This window comes from Leptidea sinapis, chromosome 11 (assembly GCF_905404315.1).
Source record: "Leptidea sinapis chromosome 11, ilLepSina1.1, whole genome shotgun sequence".
Classification (NCBI taxonomy): Eukaryota; Metazoa; Arthropoda; class Insecta; order Lepidoptera; family Pieridae; genus Leptidea; species Leptidea sinapis.
The window spans coordinates 820,703-843,851 of NC_066275.1; the positions used below are offsets into that span (position 1 = coordinate 820,703).

At 36.6% G+C, this 23,149-nt stretch overlaps 1 protein-coding gene across 1 annotated transcript; it reads left to right on the forward strand.

Moving 5' to 3' along the window:
* The first annotated feature begins 94 nt into the window (after positions 1-94).
* Positions 95-22,956, forward strand: LOC126966685 (uncharacterized). Its single transcript, XM_050810847.1, has 3 exons — positions 95-267; positions 19,224-19,344; positions 20,812-22,956. Exons 1-3 carry the CDS (start codon positions 177-179, stop codon positions 20,933-20,935), a joined length of 336 nt encoding a protein of 111 aa, XP_050666804.1. The 5' UTR covers positions 95-176; the 3' UTR covers positions 20,936-22,956.
* Positions 22,957-23,149: the final 193 nt, after the last annotated feature.

The following is a 23,149-nucleotide window of genomic DNA, read 5'->3' on the forward strand; positions in this document are numbered from 1 at the left end:
AATAATAATAAAAAGGCGTTAGTGTCACACGACATTGTCATAAAATCGCTGGTGTGCGCGCCGCCAACTACGAATAAAAACATGTGTAAGATATGCGAATGGCCAGTCTTGTTGATGTATCTGAAGTCAGAACGTGCTGAGCCTTGACCGGTGTGATCGACTGGAGTTTGTTAACGATGTCGAGGATTTTGTGTTTGATAATGTTTGTGGCGGTAGCCAGTGGCGCCACCTGGCAGGGCAAGCTACCCTTAAAGCCCTCTCATCTTGGTACGTACAAAAAATGTTTTAACTTTTGGTTATTTAACTCAAGGCTTGTGTAATTTATTAATAATGTTCAGATTACTTAAAGCAATTTTAAAAAGTATTCTATCCCTTAAAGAATAATTTGTATACGAGCTTTAAAGAACGAGCATTAACTTATGCATACGTTTAATCATTTACCTTAAGATAATTCCACTTTCTGAAAACAGTAAAGCTTTGTACACTTAAAAGGAGAGGTTTACAAAGTCTGTTATTTATTGCGATATACAAGCTTATAGCAGGCACGGTAATTTACTTGGTTCTTTTATTATTGTGTATGGCGGATATAAAAATATTTTAAGTATATTACATTAGATTTTAGCTTGGATGCGTCCATGACTCTACCATAGATTTATTTGGAGAACAAACTAAATCTGACAGAGCTTGTCAACTCAAACACCAATTAGTTTTTAAATAATTAAATTTAGCATTCACAAACAGATAAACTTATTAAAAATTCAAAATATTATAAAGTTTAGCCTCGCAACAAACAACAAAGTGGATATTTTTTTTATTAAACAAAAAAGAAATTGTAGAGACTGGCTTATGATTTTATTAAGTGTATAGATTATATGGCATGAGGTCTCATGTTCATTTCATTTTTCATTTGAGTGTGATCTTAAATCTAAAAGCATGGATTATTATTAAATGCATAGAGACGTCGCTACATTATGTGTCGCATTTATCACGGGAAGTGTTCCAAGTGTATTATTACACTAGAAATAAGGGATTGCTTGTAACTAATTCTAGTAGGCTTCATAAGGTACATAATAGCTATAAGGGTAATTGTATACACTTTTATAATAAAGTCCCAGCCACTGTTCAGGCATTATCTAATAAAAAATAATTAATGTTTTATAAAAAAATGGCTCTGTCGTAAATCCTATTTCTCCACACCTGAATATCTAAATGATCGGACAGCCTGGGACTAGATTATGATTATTTTATAGCAATAGCAATGAATCTACAATATTGTATATTTAAAAAAGTTAGTTTGCATAATTAAAAAGAGCGCAAAAAAAGAATGTTGGGAGAGTTTCTTGCGCCGCTTCTTCTCTCTCAGAGCGCCATTTCGTTCCGAAGCGGTAGTAGTATTTAGTATATTAGAAATGACAACAAAAAGAATTCTTAAGGAATCAATTTTGAGAAAATAAATGCCTTTTATGCCTCTTAAAGAGCTGTTTCACCTGATTCCTGTCGCCGAATTCCACCTTCGTATGACACGCCACACATAGGATATCATCTCCACCATCTGGATGTGTGGTGGTCCTCCACAGCACGGTTTTCAAGGAGCTTTCTTTCACGTACGAGAAAGCTGATGATTGAGCTTCCTTGGACGATACGACATTCAAAAAAAGCTCATAAACCTTCCTTAAAGGCGGTAACGTTCGTTTGTACTCCTTTTCCATATATTTTTTAAAAATAATATGAACACATTATTGCATATAATATGTAATAATGTGTGTATTAACGCACGGCTAACCTCTAAACACATTCCTACTAGCAAGTGTCGATAAAAATGGTTTGTATCTATAGGTGTGTGTGTGTGTGTGTGTGTGTAAATCTCATTGTAACTTATTGTTGCCATTTTGATATGTCACGGTCGCGAAGTTTGCAACTTCTAAGATCACGACCGTGACCGACGAAAAGGTTTTTTATTAAATTATTTTATAGGTTTTTTATTGATTTTTAATTTATTGAATAGGAATAATATGAGTTATATACTTTGTACTATAGATATTTGTTTTACCGATGGAAAGCATAAAATGCCAGTTGATGGATCAATATTTTCTTAAGCTGACAAGCTCAACCACCGTGCTGCTTCAAATGTTAGGTATCTAAGGCCGAGATCTATAGAGCTTACTAAGACTTTGCTTAGACTTTACTTACGTAAAACCTAGCTGAGTGTAAGGTTAGCATAATCGGTGATTTCGGGTTTGTAGTCATTTTATTATGAAATTATGCTAGACAGTTCAATGTAAAAGTTTTTCCCATCCCATCACATTCAGCTAAGTTTTTCCCGAGTAAATTCTGAGCAAAGTCTAAGTACGCTTTATACATCTCAGTCTTAGTTTCCTAAGCGATATTAAAATGTAATAGTCAGAGCATCACTCACTTAACTCACCATTAGGGGACCATGAAAGTCTTTCCTGTTTTTTACTTCTTCTTATAAAAATAGATAAAAAAAACTAAACCCTTTTAAACAAAACCAAACTAAAAAAAATACCGACGAATTGAGAATCTCCTCCTTTTTTGAAGTCGGTTATAAATAGAAAATAATTTTCATTAAGCATAAACTAAGATTGGAGTGATTATATAAATATTATAATAAACAGTAAACTGGATTTAAAACTAACCTCTATTTTGAGCTATTCACGCACACTAACGCAAAGTGTCATACAAATTGCGAGTGTAAGACGTAGCTTGTCACGCACACTAAACTAATATTCCTGGCCTGTTTTTATCGGTTGTCTAACATCAAGGGGCTCTATAGATAGAGTCCCTAGAGACGTATTAATTATCCGAGTAAAAAACCATCGGGTGCTTGATGTCACTTTGGTATAAATGTTTTCTTGATTCGAAAAAGTAGAGTAATTTTAAACATATCATAAAAAAATCACGCTTTTTGACAATAAAATACACTTTAGCAGTGTGCAAAGTTTCAAGTAAATCTGACGTTTTCAACGGGTCAAAAATCACGTACAATAATTCCTTATGCAATGGGTAAAAATATAATTAAATATCAAAGTCAAAAATTTTTTCAATCTTAGTAAGCTGTCATGTCAGGGAACCAGATTTTTAAACAGAAAGGCCTACGTACCTATTTTACCTAATAATTGTCTACTTTAATAGTTTTTCTATTATTCATTCATAAATGTTTGCTACCTCAATACAAGGATGTCATTATACTCAAGTACTGGCTTCAAAAAATGACTAGTTGGAAAAAATGGTCATGTGAAGGACAGAGTTTATTACTCCGATTGCCCAACGGTTGTCGAGATGGAACAGCGTGTTGGATTTTCGCATCAATAACAACGACAATGGTGCGAAATGCCACATACCATATTCCGACGAGTGAGGTTGTGTATTGAGCAAGGCGGAGCACTTTGAGCCGTTTCTGTAAATTTGACGTTTATTATAAAAAAGTCGTTAAGGTTGTTTCATTAGGTTATATCTTTTAAAATTTTTGTCATTCAGCAAATTAGATAGAAATGTACGTTCTGCGTAGCTTACTCTTTAACTTTACTGAAAAGTGTTTGCATTTCCGTGAAAATTAAAACTTATTTTTTTTTTGGGGAATGTTAGATATACAGCGTTACTACGGTTCTTAAATATTGTGAATGGACTCGTAATAGGGTAATACCATTTTACCTTCTTTCAGATTTACTAGTAGTTTTGTCACATCCTGTATAGATAGATAGGTCAAGTTAATCTTAATATATATAAATTACGAAACACGTTGTTTGTCCACGATGGACTCCTAAACTAATGAACGGATGTTAATGGGGATTACTTCATGGAGTGCATTTTTGTCCAACTTGAGAGATAGGATAGTTTTTATTTCGATTTGGGACCCATAATTATTTCTATTTCCAATATTTGTTTTGTATGAACATATTTTCTATGAGAGAATTTATTGACGCACGGTTTGACAGTTCTGCTGTGAAACAATTTCATTTTAGTTAACAACAGGGAGCAATGACGTTCTATATTATGTAAAGAACGTCATTGCTCCATTTACAGGGAGTATATTATACAAAATAATTCTTGTAGTACTAGAACTAGTATAGTAGGTAGTACCTACTCAGCATCTACTAAGACATATTTTTTTAAAATTTCACATAGTAATCTTACTTCTTTGTGATTCTGGAATATATAAATATATTATGAAAATGATAAAATAAGTAAAAATTAAGAAGTTAAATTGAGTATTTTATTGGTAATGTCTTAAAGAAGATACTTAAAAAAATAAGACTTATTTTATATGGTTAAGGTCTAAATTATAAAGTTCAATCTTAATTTCAATACCGTAAGTCATCTATAAAGTCCTAAATAATAGGCTTTCAGTCTTAGATAAAGGTTTGGTCTCCGCTGTGCTCCAACTAAATACCGCAGGCGTAGTAGCAACGCGAACTAACAAAATTGCGGCAACTACTACTACGCCCAAAAGGGCGTACTCCAGCCAGTCTTGAACAATGTGTGACGTTGACGTGCCACGTGTTCTAATGAACTTTGCTTAAAATTTAAACTAAAATGCCGGGTTGCGTAGTAAAACTTTGTAAAAATAATACTACAATAAAGTAGAAAGACACTGGGAATCAGTAAATATTTTGTTTTTCATTAATTTCAATGTAAAATTGCACGAAGCGTAAGTTCCAAAATTTATAAAGTGTCAAGTTGCCTTAATAAAAAAGCTATTGTTCTTAGGTAGTGCGGTATGTAGATGGAGCGCAGTGGAGACCCATCCGTAATCTATGCTTACAGTTTTTAAGTTGTTATACTACTGTATAATACAGCTTACTTGACACATAAACTTTTACTTCGTGTTATACAATTGTTTAAGGAATCATTAATTAGACATAACAAATTGTTTAGATTTACAAGAGCGACATTTCAAGTCAATTTCCTAATATGCAAATATTGGGGTTGAGCAGGTTATCAACTGTAAAGTAAATCCTGTAGATGAATCCACAACCTGAGAGTTGAACAAAGCATACAAGATATTATGACGATACGTCACTCGAACGGTTAGCTCAGTTGGCAGAGCACTGACAGGGAATGCCAAATGTCGTGGGTCCGAGTCCCGTATCGTTCATACAATTTTGATTTCAAATTTTATTTGTCTATTAATCCTAGAAGTAAGGGTTATCACTTTAAAAACATAACAAATTGTTTAGAATCATTAATTAGCTTCCATTTATCGAATGACCTTAGTATTTGGCCTATTGCACACACGATTAAACTTTTCCGTTTACACTACGACGCAATTAATCTTCACTTATATAATCACAATTAAGATATATTACAGACACATGTTGTTGTTAGTTTATACCCTTCAATGGCGACCTTTTGCGACCTCCGTTTATCGATTCAGATAATCACACTGAATGCACAAAGTTCAAGTTCTCGCTAATTAGGTATTCATGAGACCTAATTAATAGGAGGTCATGTTCAGTACTTTTTAAGGAGTTAATTTTAATGTTGGCATCTTTTGAATTACGAATTTCGAATTTCGTTGAGTGTGCCATTTACGGTTCGAAAAAGATACATACACAATATTATCGTTACTATATTTAATTTGTTATTTTTGAAGTTATACTTCTTTAGGCGCGTTATGAAAAAATGATGAGAGTGAAATTTTATGATGCGCGCGCATCACTGTAACACAAAAGTAACAGGTTGAAGTTGGTTTCTAAACTTTTCTGTAGCTTGCGTCATTCGTTTTCTTTTTTCGGGGATAGGCAAAGGGTTCTAGCCTATACAGACGTATTCATTAGATATTTAATTGTCAAAGCCATCTTTGCAAGATTTTTACAAAATGGTTCTTAGGAATAAATCATTTTAATAATTTATGCTTCGTTAGGCCCAAGAAGTATAACTTCTTGCGTGCATACATAAGTACATACACACTTTTTTTTAAAGTAACTCTCACTTCTTACGGATTAATAACACAAATAAAATTTTAAAACAAAATTTATGAGCTACGCGAACTCGGCTCCGCGACCTCTCGCATTCCGTTGGAGCGCTCTTCCACTAAGCCAACCGTTCGAGTGACGTAACATACATAAACCTTGATATGTCTTGTTCAATTTTCAGGTTTTGACTTATTCTACTATTCATTTAGTCATTATTATATTATTCATTTCGCAAAAATGTTTTACTTTCTTTCATTGATTTCAAGTACTTAATTATTTTACTACAATGGTAATAGTTCATGTTAGATCATTTGTGATTGGTATGTATAGACACTAAAATATATTTGTGACCTAATTTACTATGATTGACTTATGTTTGCATTATCAGCGTCAAAGAAACTTTAATCACAGAGTAAAATAATCTGACATTGTAACAGAAAAATAAAATATCTAATAAAACTTTTTGCACATCAAATTTACAAATCACCTTGCAGATGTAAGCCACGGACAGATGTTCAGTTAAGGGGTCACACTTGACTCATTCAAGCTGAAATAATACGCATAGTAACATAGAAATACATACAATTTGCCTTAAGTACAAATAACATATCTTTGATTAATGCGAGTGTTACACATTTAAATAAATCGCTTTTTAAAGAATTAAAATTAGTGTTTTAACAATACTTTTTGCGTAAAAGTTACATTTTAATTATTGTTTTAGCTAACCGAACGTTCCAAGACCAGACAAGACCGATTCCAGGGGGACTCAGCCCCCATTATTATAAAAATGAAACTTTTACGCAATATCTAATGTATGTACACAGCTACAGCTACACGCGTTTTAATTTTTTAAAAATAACAAATAATAATAAAACTATGTTCGCTAAAGAATGAAATAAAATTATGTTCCTTAAAAAATGAATTCCAAAAAGATGTAAAACTTGTCAAGGACGCATAAAACATTCCGGCAAAAATTAATTGACCGCCAAATGTTGTTATTCGATTGAAGTCCCATAATTCACTATCTGTTCACGATTCGCGACCGGCAAACGGCGCCGAATTGCCATTTTTCGACTCAATTACGCGCCAAAAGTAAAATGAATGGCGTCCCAATGGCGCCAACATGATTTAAACATTGGACCAATTTCATTCGATTATCTTTAAAATATTTGCATATTAATAGCATGGATTATGTAAAAAAGTTACGATGTCTAGTTGGCGCCAGCTCCGTGTAAGATTTTCGCATATTTTGTTTTTATGTTGATAAATTATAGATTTATTATTGAATAATGCAATTAGATTTGTATAATTTGGTCGGATTATATAATAAGTCGCGTGTTATCTATGGCGCATTCCATTAAACCTGTCAATTTGTAAGTTTGTAAAGTGATAAATTTTATAAAGCTTTTTATTTTTAGCCGTATTTTCTTCCGTATACATTTATTTTGTATGTAATTTTTTATTTTATTTTGTTTGTATTTTTCTTTATTGCTCAAGCAATACGTCGTAGCATAATAGAATAATTTGGATTTTTTGAGACTCATTGATTGTCCATCTTGTGGTGTGCCTACCAACACTGCGTCTTCCAGTACGTGGTCGCCATTCAAAGACTTTACTGCCCCACTAGCCATCTGTCTGTCGAACTATGTGCCCTGTTCACTGCCACTTCAGTTTTGCAATTATTTACAGCGGAATATAAACTCATTAAAAATCACAACATTTGGATAAGTAACAAACATCTAACTAAATCGATCCGTGTATTATACGGGAATTTTAAAACGTCGATCAACAGCTGTTGTAATGACGCAAGAAATCTCTCCGATCTCCTTTTTGTTCGGCTTATACTATAGTCTAAGTTTTTCCTAAGTCTTGTTAAGTGGACTTAAGGTTACTTAGCTCGAACTCAAAGCGATGTTTATAAATACGGATTTCAACTTAACTCTCTAGATTCATACTACCAGATAGCCGAATGACCCTGACTACTAAGCTAGAGGTCCCGGATTCGAATTCCGGTAGGTGCAATCATTTATATGATAAATATGGATGTTTGTTTCCGAGTCATGGATTTTTATATGTATTTATGTATGTTTAAGTATGTATATTGTATTAAATATATCGTTGTCTTGTACCCATAGTACAGGCTATGCCTAGTTTGGGGCAAGATAATTTTTGTAAAAGTGTCTCAATATTATTATTATAATTATACTAAGTCTAAGTACAATCTATGGATTAGTAATTATAAGCAGTAAGGAATTATTATTACTATATTTAAGGTTTCTCCTTTCTAAAAGAAAGAATCTTCCATCCATTTATCAAGGCGTCCAGGCATACGTGAGACTAAGTTGAATATTAGCGAAGGGACATCGTTTCATAGTGTGTCTTCTACCGCATTTATCACAGGGAGTGTTGCAAAGAATTGTTTGAGGAGTTGCCTCCTGGGAGGTGGTGATACTTCAGAGTCGAGCGTTTGAATCTTATGACGAGTGTTTGCGACACTGACACACAACACCGTTTTTCAAGATTATTTTAACACATAGAGCCCAAAATAAATGACCAATTATAGTATTATATATTAGTACATATACAAAAATATTTGATGATAAATACTAAAACTATTCGCCTTTGATTCCGAGTGTTCAAAATTTAAAAATCTCTAATCCCAACCGCCGGAATCCCGCTACTGAACCACACCTTTAAATTTGTTTTAGTACGTTTCTGTTTGCGGCTAACTTTGTGAAAGGTATTGAAACAATCGGAACAACACGGTAATTTTTATCGTAAAATCTTATTATGAGGTTTGGCAGTGAAGCCAAACATGTCACAAAAGGTGTTAAGATGCATTATTAAATGGGGGAAAATTTCATAAAAAAGTTTCATTTTGTAATTTTTAATATACATATCCGCAATGTAATGCATGGATTCATTTAAAACCACCGTCTACAAATGTAAGTGTTTACAATCGATAAGCGAGCGATTAATTGAGCTTCATTCTCAATATTTATTAGGAAAAATTTGTGACATACACATTGTTTGTCGATACAACTTGGTAGAGTTAACCAGTAAAACTAAGTTATAACTTTAGTATCAATCTGGACGTCATCAATTTTTTTATTATGGAATAGGAGGACAAACAAGCGTACTGGTCACCTGTTGTTAAGTGATCACCGCCGCCCACAATCTCTTGCAACACCAGAGGAATCACAGGAGCGTTGCCGGCCTTTGCCACGTATAATAATGACGAAATAATAAATAAAAGCTACTCTGTATTTTGTATTAAAACCAACCAATATTTTTGATTCAAAGTAATTGTTAGTATAAAAATATATTATAAATTATAAATAAGCACTTGGGATATTAAAATTGATTTTTAAATCTATCGGCACTACATGTAACAATTATATAAATTACTAGCTGACCCACCAAACGTTGTATTGCCGATATTAAAATCGCGATACAAAAGTAACTGTTGATCGTAGATGGGTGAAAATTTGAAGTTGTATGTATTTTTTAATGCTTACTCATAATCAAACAAATTTAAAAAAAAAATGTCAAAAAAATTAAAAAGAAATTCGTGTGGACCACCCTTAACATTTAGGGGGATGAAAAATAGATGTTGTCCGATTCTCAGACCTACCCAATATGCACTTAAAATTTCATGAGAATCGGTCAAGCCGTTTCGGAGGAGTTCAAAGTTTAACACCATGACACGAGAATTTTATATATTAGATTTTATTATAACTGAAAGGAAATGATGAGAAAAATATAAAAAATATACTTGTAATAGTTCAAATCTGTTTGCCACGTATACCATTCGAAAATCAGAAACAATATTCGATAAGTAAGTCATTTAAGCTAAGCCCGGATTTATGTTAAAGGAATTACTTAGTTATTAATACAGGTGAATAGTCTGCCAAGTTAACAATATGTGTGTCACTTTCCTAATAAAAAGTTTCCGGTAAAATATTAACAACATTTCTCGACAATGCAATGTTTAATCCCTCCGGAAGTCAATTCTCTTGTTCTTGAAATACAATATCGGGTGGACTTTTACTTCGATTCTTAATTTCTAATGTCTGTATTTCCGATATTAAATTCTACAAAGAAAGGCTATATGTCCAATTTGGAACTTATTAATAATACACAGCTTTAGTGTCGTTATAAAGGATTTAATCTCTTATAATATTACCATCCAAAGAAACGAAATAAATGTGTCATGAAATCAAAATAATAATTGTTAAGAAGTGTTTATGTAGGTAGTATAGTATAGTATAGTAGTAGCCTTTGTATGTTGTGTGGTATAGTTAAAATTTATATATAATTTTTTGAATATAAATAATCACACCTAAGAAATGGAGCGATCGCCCTTTCTCAGTAGCTGTTGACTTGCAAAAAATTCTCATTTCAGCGTTTCACGAGTCAACAGTTCCTGACCATGAGTTGACTCGTACGTTGAGTAAGAAGTTTGCCCGCCCCCGAATTCCACCTTCGCATGACTCGCCACAAGTTAAGATATCATCTGGATGTGTGGCGGTCCTCCACAGTGCGGTTTTCAAGGAGCTTTCTTCCGCGTACTACAACGCTGTGGAATGAGCTTCCTTGCGGTGTTTCCGGGACGATACGACATGGGTACCTTCAAAAAAAGCGCGTACACCTTCCTTAAAGGCCGGCAACGCTCTTGTGATTCCTCTGGTGTTGCAAGAGAATGTGGGCGGCGGTGATCACTTAACACCAGGTGACCCGTACGCTCGTTTGTCCTCCTATTCCATAAAAAAAAGAGAATGCCCCCCGTTTTAGTGATTTTATAGTAACCGCATAGACTTGAAAGATCACCAATCCGAGGTATAAACTGACTACTGAATATAAACAGCTGCTGACGTCACACTCTAGAATAACATGGTTCCGTCCCTGTTACAACGCGCGCGTTCATAAGCAGCAGTTTCAATCACAATGCACTCCTACGGGAGTACAGAATAGATAAGCTTTACTTTGAATTAGGTTAACAGTATCAATTGTATCACGGCCTATCTTGTCATAGATAAACTGCGAGAAAAAAAAAGTGTGTGTGTAGGATACTTATGTATGCATTCAAGAAAACAAATCAAAAATCCTTAAAATTATTTATTCCTCGTGCTGTTCTACGTTTGTAGAAAGAACAATATTGTAAAAATCTTCCAACGATGGCTTTGACAATTAATTATTAAATAACGAATACGGCTCTACGGGCTTGAACCCTTTGCCTGTCCTAATAATGGACGAAGAAACCAAAAAAAAAATAACAAATGTTGCAAACGGTAGAAAGTCTTAGGAACCAACTTCACCCCATTATTTTTGTGTTACAGTGTTATATACGCGCGTCTTAAAATTTCATTCTCATCATTTTTTCATAATGCGCCTAAAGAAGTATAACTTCAAACAACATTAATATTGTCATAGCGGAACTAATTCATAGAAAAAATATCATTAAAATATTAGCTGTGATACAGATATGAACTGAGATAACGGGCAGAAGCGATCTTGAGTGCCACGCTTTGTTCAAATAATATGATAACTTTTGAAATAGTGTGAACTTCGATATCCCGACCTTTCGTGTGATTATAAAATATTGTAGCAATGATAAAGCATAAAATTAATTTTTCAACTCACTTGCTGGTAAAATATTATTACATCGTTCTTAGGGTCACAAACCGAACTGTAACACACACGTGCATTATATATATTTTTTTATGGAATAGGAGGACAAATGAGCGTACTGTTGTTAAGTGATCACCGCTGCCCACAATCTCTTGCAACACCAGAGGAATCACAGGAGCGTTGCCGGCCTTTAAGGGAGGTGTATGTCGTATCGTCCCGGAAACACCGCAAGGAAGCTCATTCCACAGCTTTGTAGTACGTAGAAGAAAGCTCCTTGAAAATATAATGTAACATACTAGTGCATAATAGAATTATCCCTATAAAGTCAAGTAAGTACCTAACTGCAAAGTATATGAGATTAACAGAGTATTCAATTTAATCGGGTTGTACAGATTTTTTGAAACAACAAAAGTTTTATGCCGCTGAAAATCCACTAACATTTTTGGAATAAAAATAATAAATAAATTAAGACGAAAACATTTTTTATTATAAAATTATTTAATAATCACAATAATTTGTTGTAAAATATGTGCATTTTATGACTTAAATTATAATTTTGAAGTAGATTGTATAGCTATCTGTAATCACCTTAAAATCACCTTACATTTGGCGTGTGAAAAAAAAATATTCTTGGAGCCATATCCCATAATTTTCATATTTTTTGTGTATCGCATTTGTTCCTGTATCTTAATTAATTGTCATAATTTCAAGTTAAAGTTCAGAAGATGAACAATTGATAGATTTAACCTCGCCAGAAATACTGAATGCAGCACAAAATGCAAACGAGAGCCTATAATGCATTATAATTTTTTATGCATAATCTAGAGAAAAGTACTAAGCTGCCTACGATAATTTACGAAGCGAAGTTGGAAGTCTACTCGCAAAATCGACAACGATGTATTCGGAACGATACGATATTAACCCGAATATATTATCGCACCTACCCTACTCTAACAAATGTTCGTATTCAGTTTATCGTAACAACATCGTAACCATAGACCGATATTTTGATTTTCTTACGATGTTCGAGTAAATGAATTATGCGCAAACTATGTTTAATCATTTTTTTTAAGGAATAGGAGGACAAACGAGCGTACGGGTCACCTGGTGTTGAGTGATCAGCGCCGCCCACATTCTCTTGCAACACCAGAAGAATCACAAGAGCGTTGCCGGCCTTTAAGGCCTCATTCCACAGCTTTGTAGTACGAGGGAGAAAGCTCCTTGAAAACCGCACTGTGGAGGACCGCCTCACATCCAGATGGTGGGGATGATATCCTAACTTGTGGCGTGTCGCGCGAAGGTGGAATTCGGCGGCAGGAATCAGGTCTTCGGAACACTCCCCGTGATAAATGCGGTAGAAGACACACAATGAAGCGACGTCTCTACGCAACGCAAAGAGATCCAGCCGTTCACAGAGCACTGAGTTCCCGACAATTCGAGCTGCTCTACGTTGCACGCGGTCAAATGGATCGAGCAGATACTGGGGTGTGCCAGACCAGAGATGACAGCAATACTCCATGTGTGGCCGGACCTGCGCTTTGTAGAGCGCTAGAATGTGGGCCGGCTTGAAGTATTGCCGTGCTCTATTGATGACGCCCAGCTTCTTCGAAGCCAATTTTTCTTTGCCCTCCAGATGATGGCCACGGAATTGGCAATCACTCGAGATTTCGAGACCCAGTATTCCGATACTAGGCGCGGCTTTAAGAGAAGTGTTCTCGAAGAGCGGTGATACGACAAATGGTTTTTTTTAGTGGTAAACGCGCAAACTTGAGTCTTCTGGGGGTTAAATTGGACAAGGTTCAATTTACCCCATTCCGCGACCGTCTCGAGAGAGGACTCGGTAGAAGACACAAGTTTCTTCCGGCACTAGTCGACAATTTCCCGAGAGAGACCTGCATGGCCCGTGTATACGGCATCACCAGTGCTGTCGTCTGCATAGCAATGTATGTTGGAGGTGTCCAACATATCATTGATATGCAGAAGAAATAGTGTAGGAGATAGCACACAGCCTCGGGGCACTCCAGCATTCACGGGTTCGAGCAATATCCGTCGACAACGACCTGTATGCTACGCCCAGTGAGGGAGCTGGAGGTCCACTTGCACTAGCTCTCGGGAAGCCCAAATGATGGAGTTTTGAGAGGAGCGCCTTGTGCCATACACGATCAAAGGCCTTCGCTATATCCAGGCTAACTGCCAGGCCTTCCCCCTTGCTTTCGACTACCGCCTATCTATGTGTTAGGTATACCAGAAGATCACTTGCCGACCGTCCATGGCGAAAGCCGTACTGTCGGTCATTGATCAACTGGTGACCCTCGATATAGATCGATATAGATCGGTGATAGCAATAGGTCTGTAGTTCGCCGGATCCGAACTGTCTCCTTTTTTTCGGATCGGATGGACAAAGGCTGACTTACATGAGTCAGGGAATACGCCTTTGGAATAAGAGTGCCGGAATAAACGCGTTAGCACCGGCGTCAACTCAGGGGCACACGTTCTAAGTACGATTGGAGAAATGCCATCCGGCCCGCTCGACTTCCTGACGTCCAACGAAAACAGAGAGAACTGACACCGCGGGATGGTCGGCGGTGTTTTTCCGCTGTCGTCAAGAGTCGAGTTGGAGGCGAAAAGAGCGCACATGATCTCGGCTTTCTCTTTTGCCGTATGGGCCAGGGTGTCATTCCTCATGTGCAACGGCGGCATAGACGGCTGGTTGAAGTTACCAAGAGCAGCTTTCGACAACGACCAGAACTTGCGTGTTCCGGTCGGGTAACTGGAATGCTGCTCGCCAATTTTGACGAAGTGCTTAGACTTCGCACGGGTGATTTGCCGCTTAAAAAATCTGGAGGCACATTATATTTTCTCTTAAGAACTTTGCAGTTCGGATCCTTTGTGCCCAGCGCCGCAACCCAAGTTCGATACGCCTGTTTTTTGCAGTCAGATGCTGCTTTAACTGACGCATCGAACCAGGGCTGTGATCTGCCACCGAACGGTACTACAGAGCTTGGTATAAAAATATCCATGCCCTGCAGTATCACATCGGCTACTGCAACGGCGCAGGTACGAGGATCATCCGAAGGGAAACAAACCTTGCCCCAAGGGTAGGATGCAAAAAAGGAACTCATCCTATCCCAATCTGCTGACTTGTAGTGCTAAACGCGGCGGGTCGCTGGTGGTCTGCGACGTTGGCGTCGGATAGGCACTACTCTCCTGACCAGGCAATGGTCGGACGTTCCGAGAGGGGCGTCGACAAAGACCTGGTAACCATCGGGATGTGTAGTCAGCAGAAGATCTAATAAGGACGGCATGTGGCTATCCACATCCGGGAGCCGCGTTGGCGACTCAACCAATTGGGACAGACCATACGCCAATGCAAAATTATGCACAAATCGCCCTGCATAGTCTGTGGCACGTGATCCAAGCCATTCGGCATTGTGCCCGTTGAAATCACCCAAGACTACGATTTCAGCGGAGGGGATCTGTGCAAGCACGTCGTCAATTGCCGCCTGAACGCAGCCCATGAGATGATCGGTTTCTGCGTTACTACTATGGGACCTGTAGACACACGCATAGATACGGACGCGGTCCTCTAAATCTACGCGGAGCCAGAGAGTTGACAGGTCCTTACCCTCAAAATTGCCGAGACGGCGACAGCAGATATCCTCCCTAAAGTACACACATACCCCGGCATGAGGCAAAAAATTGTGCTCAATTTTGTACCCGGGGTACGTTAAATATGACGTATCGATAGGTCGAGATATCTGCGTCTCCGTAAGGAAACATAAGGCCGGCTGCGCCGTCTCAAGGTGGTGGTGGACGGCGTTTAAATTGGAGTGAATCCCCCTGATATTGCTAAAGTCCACGTTGAGCGTGGAGCGGGGTGCCGTGGTGTTACTGCCTCGTTTGTCCTCGGTCATGCGCGGATCTGTGCCCACCCCAGACTACGAAGGGCAGCCCGAGCGACAGTGCTCGGGGAGGGATTCTTCGGCTCTGGTAGAGCCGGTACCCTCCTGGGGTAATATCTTGTGACGGACCGCTCTCATACTTAGTTTGGGGGGGGGGGGGGCGACACTAACCTATGCAAAACATAGCGGCACTAGGCAGTTACTTCACGCCGGTATTCTGTAAGAGTGTGGTAATTCACCCGGACAAGTCTGGCCCGATTGTGCTACGACGTCATAAGACGGCAGCGTGACTCTCCCACTTCTAAAAAGCGACACCCATGGGCCTGGGACTCCCCTATTCTTTTTACGCCCCGGGGAAAGTACAGGGCAAATCTGTGCTATGTCGCTCCTAAGTGTCAAAAGTAAAAACAGAGCTTAGGCGCTTAGGACCATGACAGACTGCACCACCAATTTGCATCATTTACACAAAATGTAAATATTCGAAAATTATGTAATATGACTATTTAAAATTAAATAAATAATACAAAACTTGCGGATAATAAAATGTAAAAAAAGTAACTCAACCCTTCTCGTCGACTTCCTATTTCTCGGGCGGCCATTTGCATTACTATCTATGCATAAACGATCAACAAAATGACTTAAATTACTTGGTAGTAAATAAATCCTGTTGAATAGTATATCACTTATAATTATTTTTTTTTTTAGGTATGTATATTGTATGGCAAATATATATATACAACTTGAAACGATAATAGCAACGACAGCCTAGAAGGTGTCGCTGAGATTATCGTAAAAGTGTCGTTTGATTGTTTGTCGAATTCGAATATTCGTCTATGACATTTTCAACTAAGAGGGTTGACCGGGGGGACCGAGGTGAGGTTAGGACCGATAATATCGAAAAATGTTTCGTTCATTCAATCATCGTTTCGACATTGAATACGATGTAACTAAGAGTAGGATTCGACACGACTAATGCCACGATATATCGAATATCGATTTTAGGAGTAGGCCCCTAGCTTCATTGCATAGACTTACGGCCGTTTTCAATAACGTATCTCTAGTTACGGATACATTGCTGTCACTGTTAAAGAACAAGATCTTATCTATCCATAGTTATGTCCAATATAGTTGTAGTCCAATGCTTTATGACGATAGGTTATTTAAATGTAAGTAAGCGTAAAAGGATAGATTTGTCTACCTCTATTAAGTTATACTAAGGATAGATAGGTTATTGAAAACGGCCGTTACAAAATACTAGCTGTAACTGTAACCGATATTAATTGTCGTAATCATTTAGCCACTCTTGGCATTAGTTCCATAGTACATATTTGAATAGTAACCATTAGCTAATGCACACATTGGCAAATCAAAATTGTTCACGCATTATCGAGCTGTCTGATCGTCTAAGCTCTAGTATATTCTAAGTCTATGCTTCGTTGTATTTCAAACACATATATTTATTCCGAAGATTTTTTTAAATATATATATATTTATTTTTTATGAAAATAAGGGACGAGACGAGCAGGACGTTCAGCTGATGGTAATTGATGCGCCCTGCCCAATACAATGCAGTGCCGCTCAGGATTCTTGATAAACCCGAAATTTTCTGAGTGGCACTACAACTGCGCTCGTCATCTTGAGACATAAGATGTTAAGTCTCATTTGCCCAGAAATTTCACTAGTTATGCCGCTCTTCTCACCAAAACACAGTAATGCTCACACATTACTGCTTCTCGGCAGATATAGGCGCCATTGTAGTACCCATAATCTAGCCGGCATCCGGTGCAAAGGAATAATATAAATCTTTTTTTGATCTCGATATGTAGCATTTCTCAACAGTGATGTTTTTAAGGAACTTCAACCTCTTTTACCACGTCCTCAAAACTATGGAATAAAGTTCTTTACGTGGTGTTTCAAGGATGATGAGAGTGTGGGCGGTGGTGATCACTTAACATCAGGTGACCATACGGATTACGGAAGGAATAACTCCGTTGTTCTTCTCTCCCAAAATTTACTCACAGAATTAAGTCTATGGTTGCATTGTAGTCGCTTTTATGGTACGCTATAGTAAGTTTTCCTATTTATATCCTATCCCTTGAGATAACCTCGTTGTCCAGTTTGTCTACCAGCATTTTCTTCTCAAAACTCATGGAGTTGTCAAGTTTAAATCAAAATCAAGTATATGATTATGATTACTTGAAGTATCAAAGTCAAGCTTCTATGCCAGCACTTTTTTATACATTAAAGTTATTATATTTTTATAATCGCTAATAAAATGCTCTAAAATACCTTTATTTATTATTTACTTATAAGTAATCTACTTTTATCTATACTCATCACTAACAAGTACTAAGTAAGTAAAGAACTTTTGACATTCATAATAATTTGATTGATTTGATTTTACCGAATATCAAACGGCCGTTTAAGAGTTTATTGTATATCATATTTCCATTATAATATATACATATTATTTTCACTGATCAACAATAATAATAATTTGGTATAACGCGTACAATAAACATGCATTCGAAAATTTAAAATATGTTGATCGGCGAGGATCGAACTGGGGTACCGTTGTGAGATAGAGCGGTTATATCTATTGCGCCACTGACGCTTTTGAATTATTTATAATTCGATTCAGTCTATGGTCTTTCAAATATTCCAATATATGACGTTAATTAAGCCGCACATAATTGGTTGTATATTAAAATTAATAGGTTAATCGAGTGATTTAAATTCAAATTCGAATAGTTTCATTCTAATTGGATTTTATAATTAATGGTGACTTAATTGCTTTGTGGATATCACCATTTAAGTGTGTTTTAGATTTTTATTAAAATACTTACTTAAATGATCAATACAAGTTTCTATCTTTTTGTCTGTGATTGTGCACGCTGGTGTTAGCAACAGCTGAACCGATTCGAAAGCGTTTCACAAGTGCCCAATAATATTAAGTTGCTGTTTCATTCCGGTCTGCTTGATATTATACGAGTTAATTTATAAACGCGCTTTAGTCAATGTGGCTGAAATTTCAAAACTTATTTTTAACCTTCGTCTTACAAGTTTAGTTGTCTACTTCAACTCTCAGGTTGTAGCTCCATTTACAGGATCTACTTTACAGTTGATAACCTATGATACCTTGAGATGTCGCTATTGCAAATCTAAACAGTTATTTTTAAGCGATATCCCTCACTTCTTGGATGGCTCTAACGTAACATTTCTCTTGTTGTTTTTTTTATTTACTTCGCATGCAATCAATGTTTTATGCAGTGACTTATAAAAATTACGTTACATTGCTAGTTATTTATGCAACTGTTGTGTAATAAAGGGTATTAAAACACAAATTTGGGTTTAAGATAATAGTATCACATGAGATTTTTAATACCTAATTATCAACAGTTGCATACAAGACTTTATCTACACCCATAATATGAATCTTTCTTAAAAGATTCTGAAACAGTTAGCTTACTGCTAACATTAAAAAAGCCAGTCCTAGTAATCATAATATCATCAAAAGGAGTGTTATTATGAAAACGGATGATATAATGTTGTACTGAATTTCATTACAACACTCGTTTGGATGATGTAGTGATTTTTAGGACGTTGGGTGTTTTAATATTGGCGATAAGCTAACTGTTTGTTGATGATGTTTAATAGAGGATTTAAAGCATGAAAAGTGTAGATAAACGTTGTCTACGCCGGTGAGGCTCAGATTGTAGTATAACATAACTAACTTAAAATATTTTTATTTCAGCTCACAAAGAAGGATGTTACGTGAAAGAAATTGACGACGTGATACCATTCGGAAAAACCGTCTCACCTATTGGCTTCTGCTACAGAATAGAGTGCTACCGTGACATAATTGCATATGCTTCGTAAGTATTTTTATAGTAACGTTTTAGGAAAATACTCCGGCTGACATGGATACGCACAGTTCGTCAACCGTGCCGGAAGATGTCCACTGCTGCAAAATGAGCTCCCTTAAAGATCGCCATGATGATCGGTCCTGCGCTGCCCTTATCTAACCTACTCCGGCGATCTTAACCAGATAGCCTGTCCATTTTGTAGGGGGCCTACCAACACAACTTCTTCCGGTACGCGGTCGCCATTTGAGGACTTTACTGCCCCAACGGCCATCTGTCCGTCGAGCTTTGTGCCCTGCCCACTGCACTTCAGTCTCGCAACTATCTGGGCTATGTTCGTGACTTTGGTTCTCAAACTGATCCTAATTTCTGAATTGATCTCGCAGGGAAACTCCGAGCACAGCCCTCTCCATTGCCCTATGAGTGACCATCAGCATCCCATAGCTGTGCGTATATTTGCATGAAAGTGCTATGGGTTCAAACCCTTCTGAGCCAAGTGCAAGTTGACAAACGTTACACATTACCTATGATTGTATTCGTTGGTATGCTTAGGTTTGTTAATGATGTTTTACTGTATCGTAAAAACAATAAATGCACTAGTGAATTTGAAAATTGAAAATACATTAATTTCTCGAGCGGGAATCAAACCAGCACGTCTCTGATAGGAGGCAATTGACTAAACCTTTGCACCATTGACGCTTCTTAAATATTTAGTTTAAATGTAATCATAAATTACAAACACCGGAGGGTCAGTATAAGGCAAGTTGCATTTGTCATTAGTAAGCATAAGGCTTCCTTTGGGACTATACACTGATTAAAGTCTTAGAAAAAAAAGTAAGGCCGGACAGTAATTTTCTTCAAGCCACCGCCTGGAACTATATAAAGTGCAAATTCGACCTAACATGGAGTACTGTTGTCACCTATGGGCAGGTGCTCTCCAGTAGCAGCTTCTTCCATTTGACCGCAACCAAGAGCAGCTCTTGGTTGACGACCAAGTCATCTCCAATCGGCTTGATACTTTGGCGATGCGTAGATACGTGGGTTCTCTCTGCATCTTCCACCGCATATATCATGGAGTTCTCACAGGAGCTATTCGGGTTTATACCAGCACCAGAATAGCACCGCCGGAAATTACGTAAAAATGGGAAATTCAACCGGAATTAGGTTGACATCTGGCATTCTATAACAATGGTATGTGTAACCACTTTGTGAAATCACTCACGTTGTGTTTACACACACACCAGCTGTGATTTCCCGAACCGACTACGACTTAGGGACCTACAAGGCTAGATCATAACTTGAAGGCTGGCTATAAATCTCTTGACCCCTGGTGTTAGCTGGTTGTGTTGGTGATGTTTTCCATCACTTATATAAAAATAATACAAAAAATTAAATTCTCATTTAAGTTACAATTCTTCCCCATCTACACGTACGAAAATAATTTCCAACTCATATGTTAACAATTAATTTTACTTTCAGATGCGGTGTGGTAGGCATAGCCGGCAATGACAATAATTGCTTCATAACTGATGAAGACCTCAGCAAAAGCTATCCTGAATGTTGTCCAAATGTTAAATGCGAAGTAGACAACTATCTCATTTAGCATCAATATGCCATCAAGCATTGCCTGGTTATTGAGTAAACGTCACCATCAGCTACAACAACGTGCCAACAGTCTCAATGTAATCTGAATTCAGTCGGAACGCCATACATCATCATCATCATCAGCCGGAAGACGTCTACTGCTGGAAAGAGGCCTCCCCTAAAGATTTCCACGGCGATCGGTCCTGCGCTGCTCTCATCCAGCGTATTCTCCATAATGCCATAGATACTGACCTAAAATTAACTTTAGTCGGAATATTTGTATTGAACTCTTTCACTAATATTTAAGTCTCTACTGACTTAAATATTGCAGTAGCTCTATTATGAACAATATTAATAAGAAAACAATACTTAGGGACGTACAGTGTTATAAATATTTAGTTCATTATCTTGGCGCCACACTCAATCATTTCACGCGTGATGTAATAATAAATAAATAAAATAATGCTGATACTTTACTTATGGTAACTTAAAAACTACTCACTTTAGTTTATTAAACAAAAATTTTTGTATATTTTTAAGATTATACGTAGCAGTGCAGTAGCGTTGGCCACAGTTGGTTCATGGGGATTACATTTTCGAAAGGGTTGGCTCATTGGTCATTGGAGCAGGTGCACCATTGATTGCGATGGAACTTCACAATCGTATTGTTCGCATTCCCATTTAGAATCACAACAGATTAATTAGCTCTTCCACTATATATAGTAATTGCAGTGAAAAATTAATTGTTGAAATCGTAGGATTATGGAAGTAAATCTTGCAGATTAGTTGTTAGCTTAAGAAATCCACTACCATATAGTTATCTTTGTAGTTATTTAATGATTTGATGATAATTTTAGTTGTTAAATGCTATCATTTAGCCTTATACTGTTATCTCAAGGTTTAAAATTAAGTTATCAAAAATATTTCTAAACATAAGGTCAAAATCACAATGACTTTTATGACGTTGATCATTTGATTACTGCTCCAGTTAAAATATTTTACTCATCTAGTGAAATCATTTGTACAAATTGTAACATTTAAAATCAAGAACAGCTATGTAAATATATGTTTTGTACATTAACATATTTTGTAAATTGTTGTAAACAAAATAACGTTACAAAAATTTCATGTAAAGTTTGAGCATTGTTTGTAAAATCTATTATAATAGTTAACCCTCTTCAGCCCAACCGAACTAAAATGGGATTGGCAAAATAATACTAGAGTTTGCCGGGCTTATGTCTGAGATAATTAAGTCCTCGAAAACCATCATACTTTGTATGAAAAAGTTACTTGGACCTGTTTGACAGTCAACTGCTTTCGAAATACGACGCTTTCTATAAATGGAATAATGCATCTGTTCAATTTATACTTTTCTTTACTATTATGTGTCATTTGTTTCCTTGAATTTAAGAGCGATGTAAATCCTTAATGGAATTTCAATTATTGAGCGAAGCTGAGCGGAGCTCCCACTGGGTGACTCCAATTGATTTCTGTGTTAAATTGTTTCTCGGCCATTTCTGAACCTATTTTAAAAAATTTTGAACTCAAAGAAAGCTTTCGAAATTTTCTAGGATATTGTGGAACAAAATTTTAAATTTCGACTAGATACAATTATTATAATTAAAAACAAACATGATTAACAATTTACAAATTCTAAATTAGCGCGCGCTATTTATATTTATTTAAAAATTGAGCCGATTGATCAAATCACAATAAGTCTTTATTGTAACACTTCTATCCTTTGATCATATTCGATTGTTCATGATGTATAAGCATCAATAGCTTACCTCGCTTCGCTCAAATATACGCCCCAGCGAAGCGGTACGCCGTCCGACTGCGGCACCCTAGTAAATGTTTGTTAAGACTAAAAGTTAGCATTATGTATGTGTCGATGATAAGATGTAACCAGTGTTGATGCTCAAAGGGTTTGTTAAGTTCCTTTTATAAGAGTTTTAGATATATTTGTATCTGACTCTTGAAGCTATCTTGCCACCAAATTGTTAATGTTATTTATTTAATTAAATTAGTTTTCATTATAAATATTTGTTTAATTTTTTTCTATAGCATGATTCAGATGGTGATTAGTTGTAAAGTTTTTTTGGTTTTCTATCTAGGGAACTCATCTGCGGGGTCTGCGATCTTTCGATGCTCATGAAACTCACGTGTTATGCCCGCACGTAAGAAGCATACTTAATTGGCATATTTAAAAAAAAATGTGCATAAATAATATGAT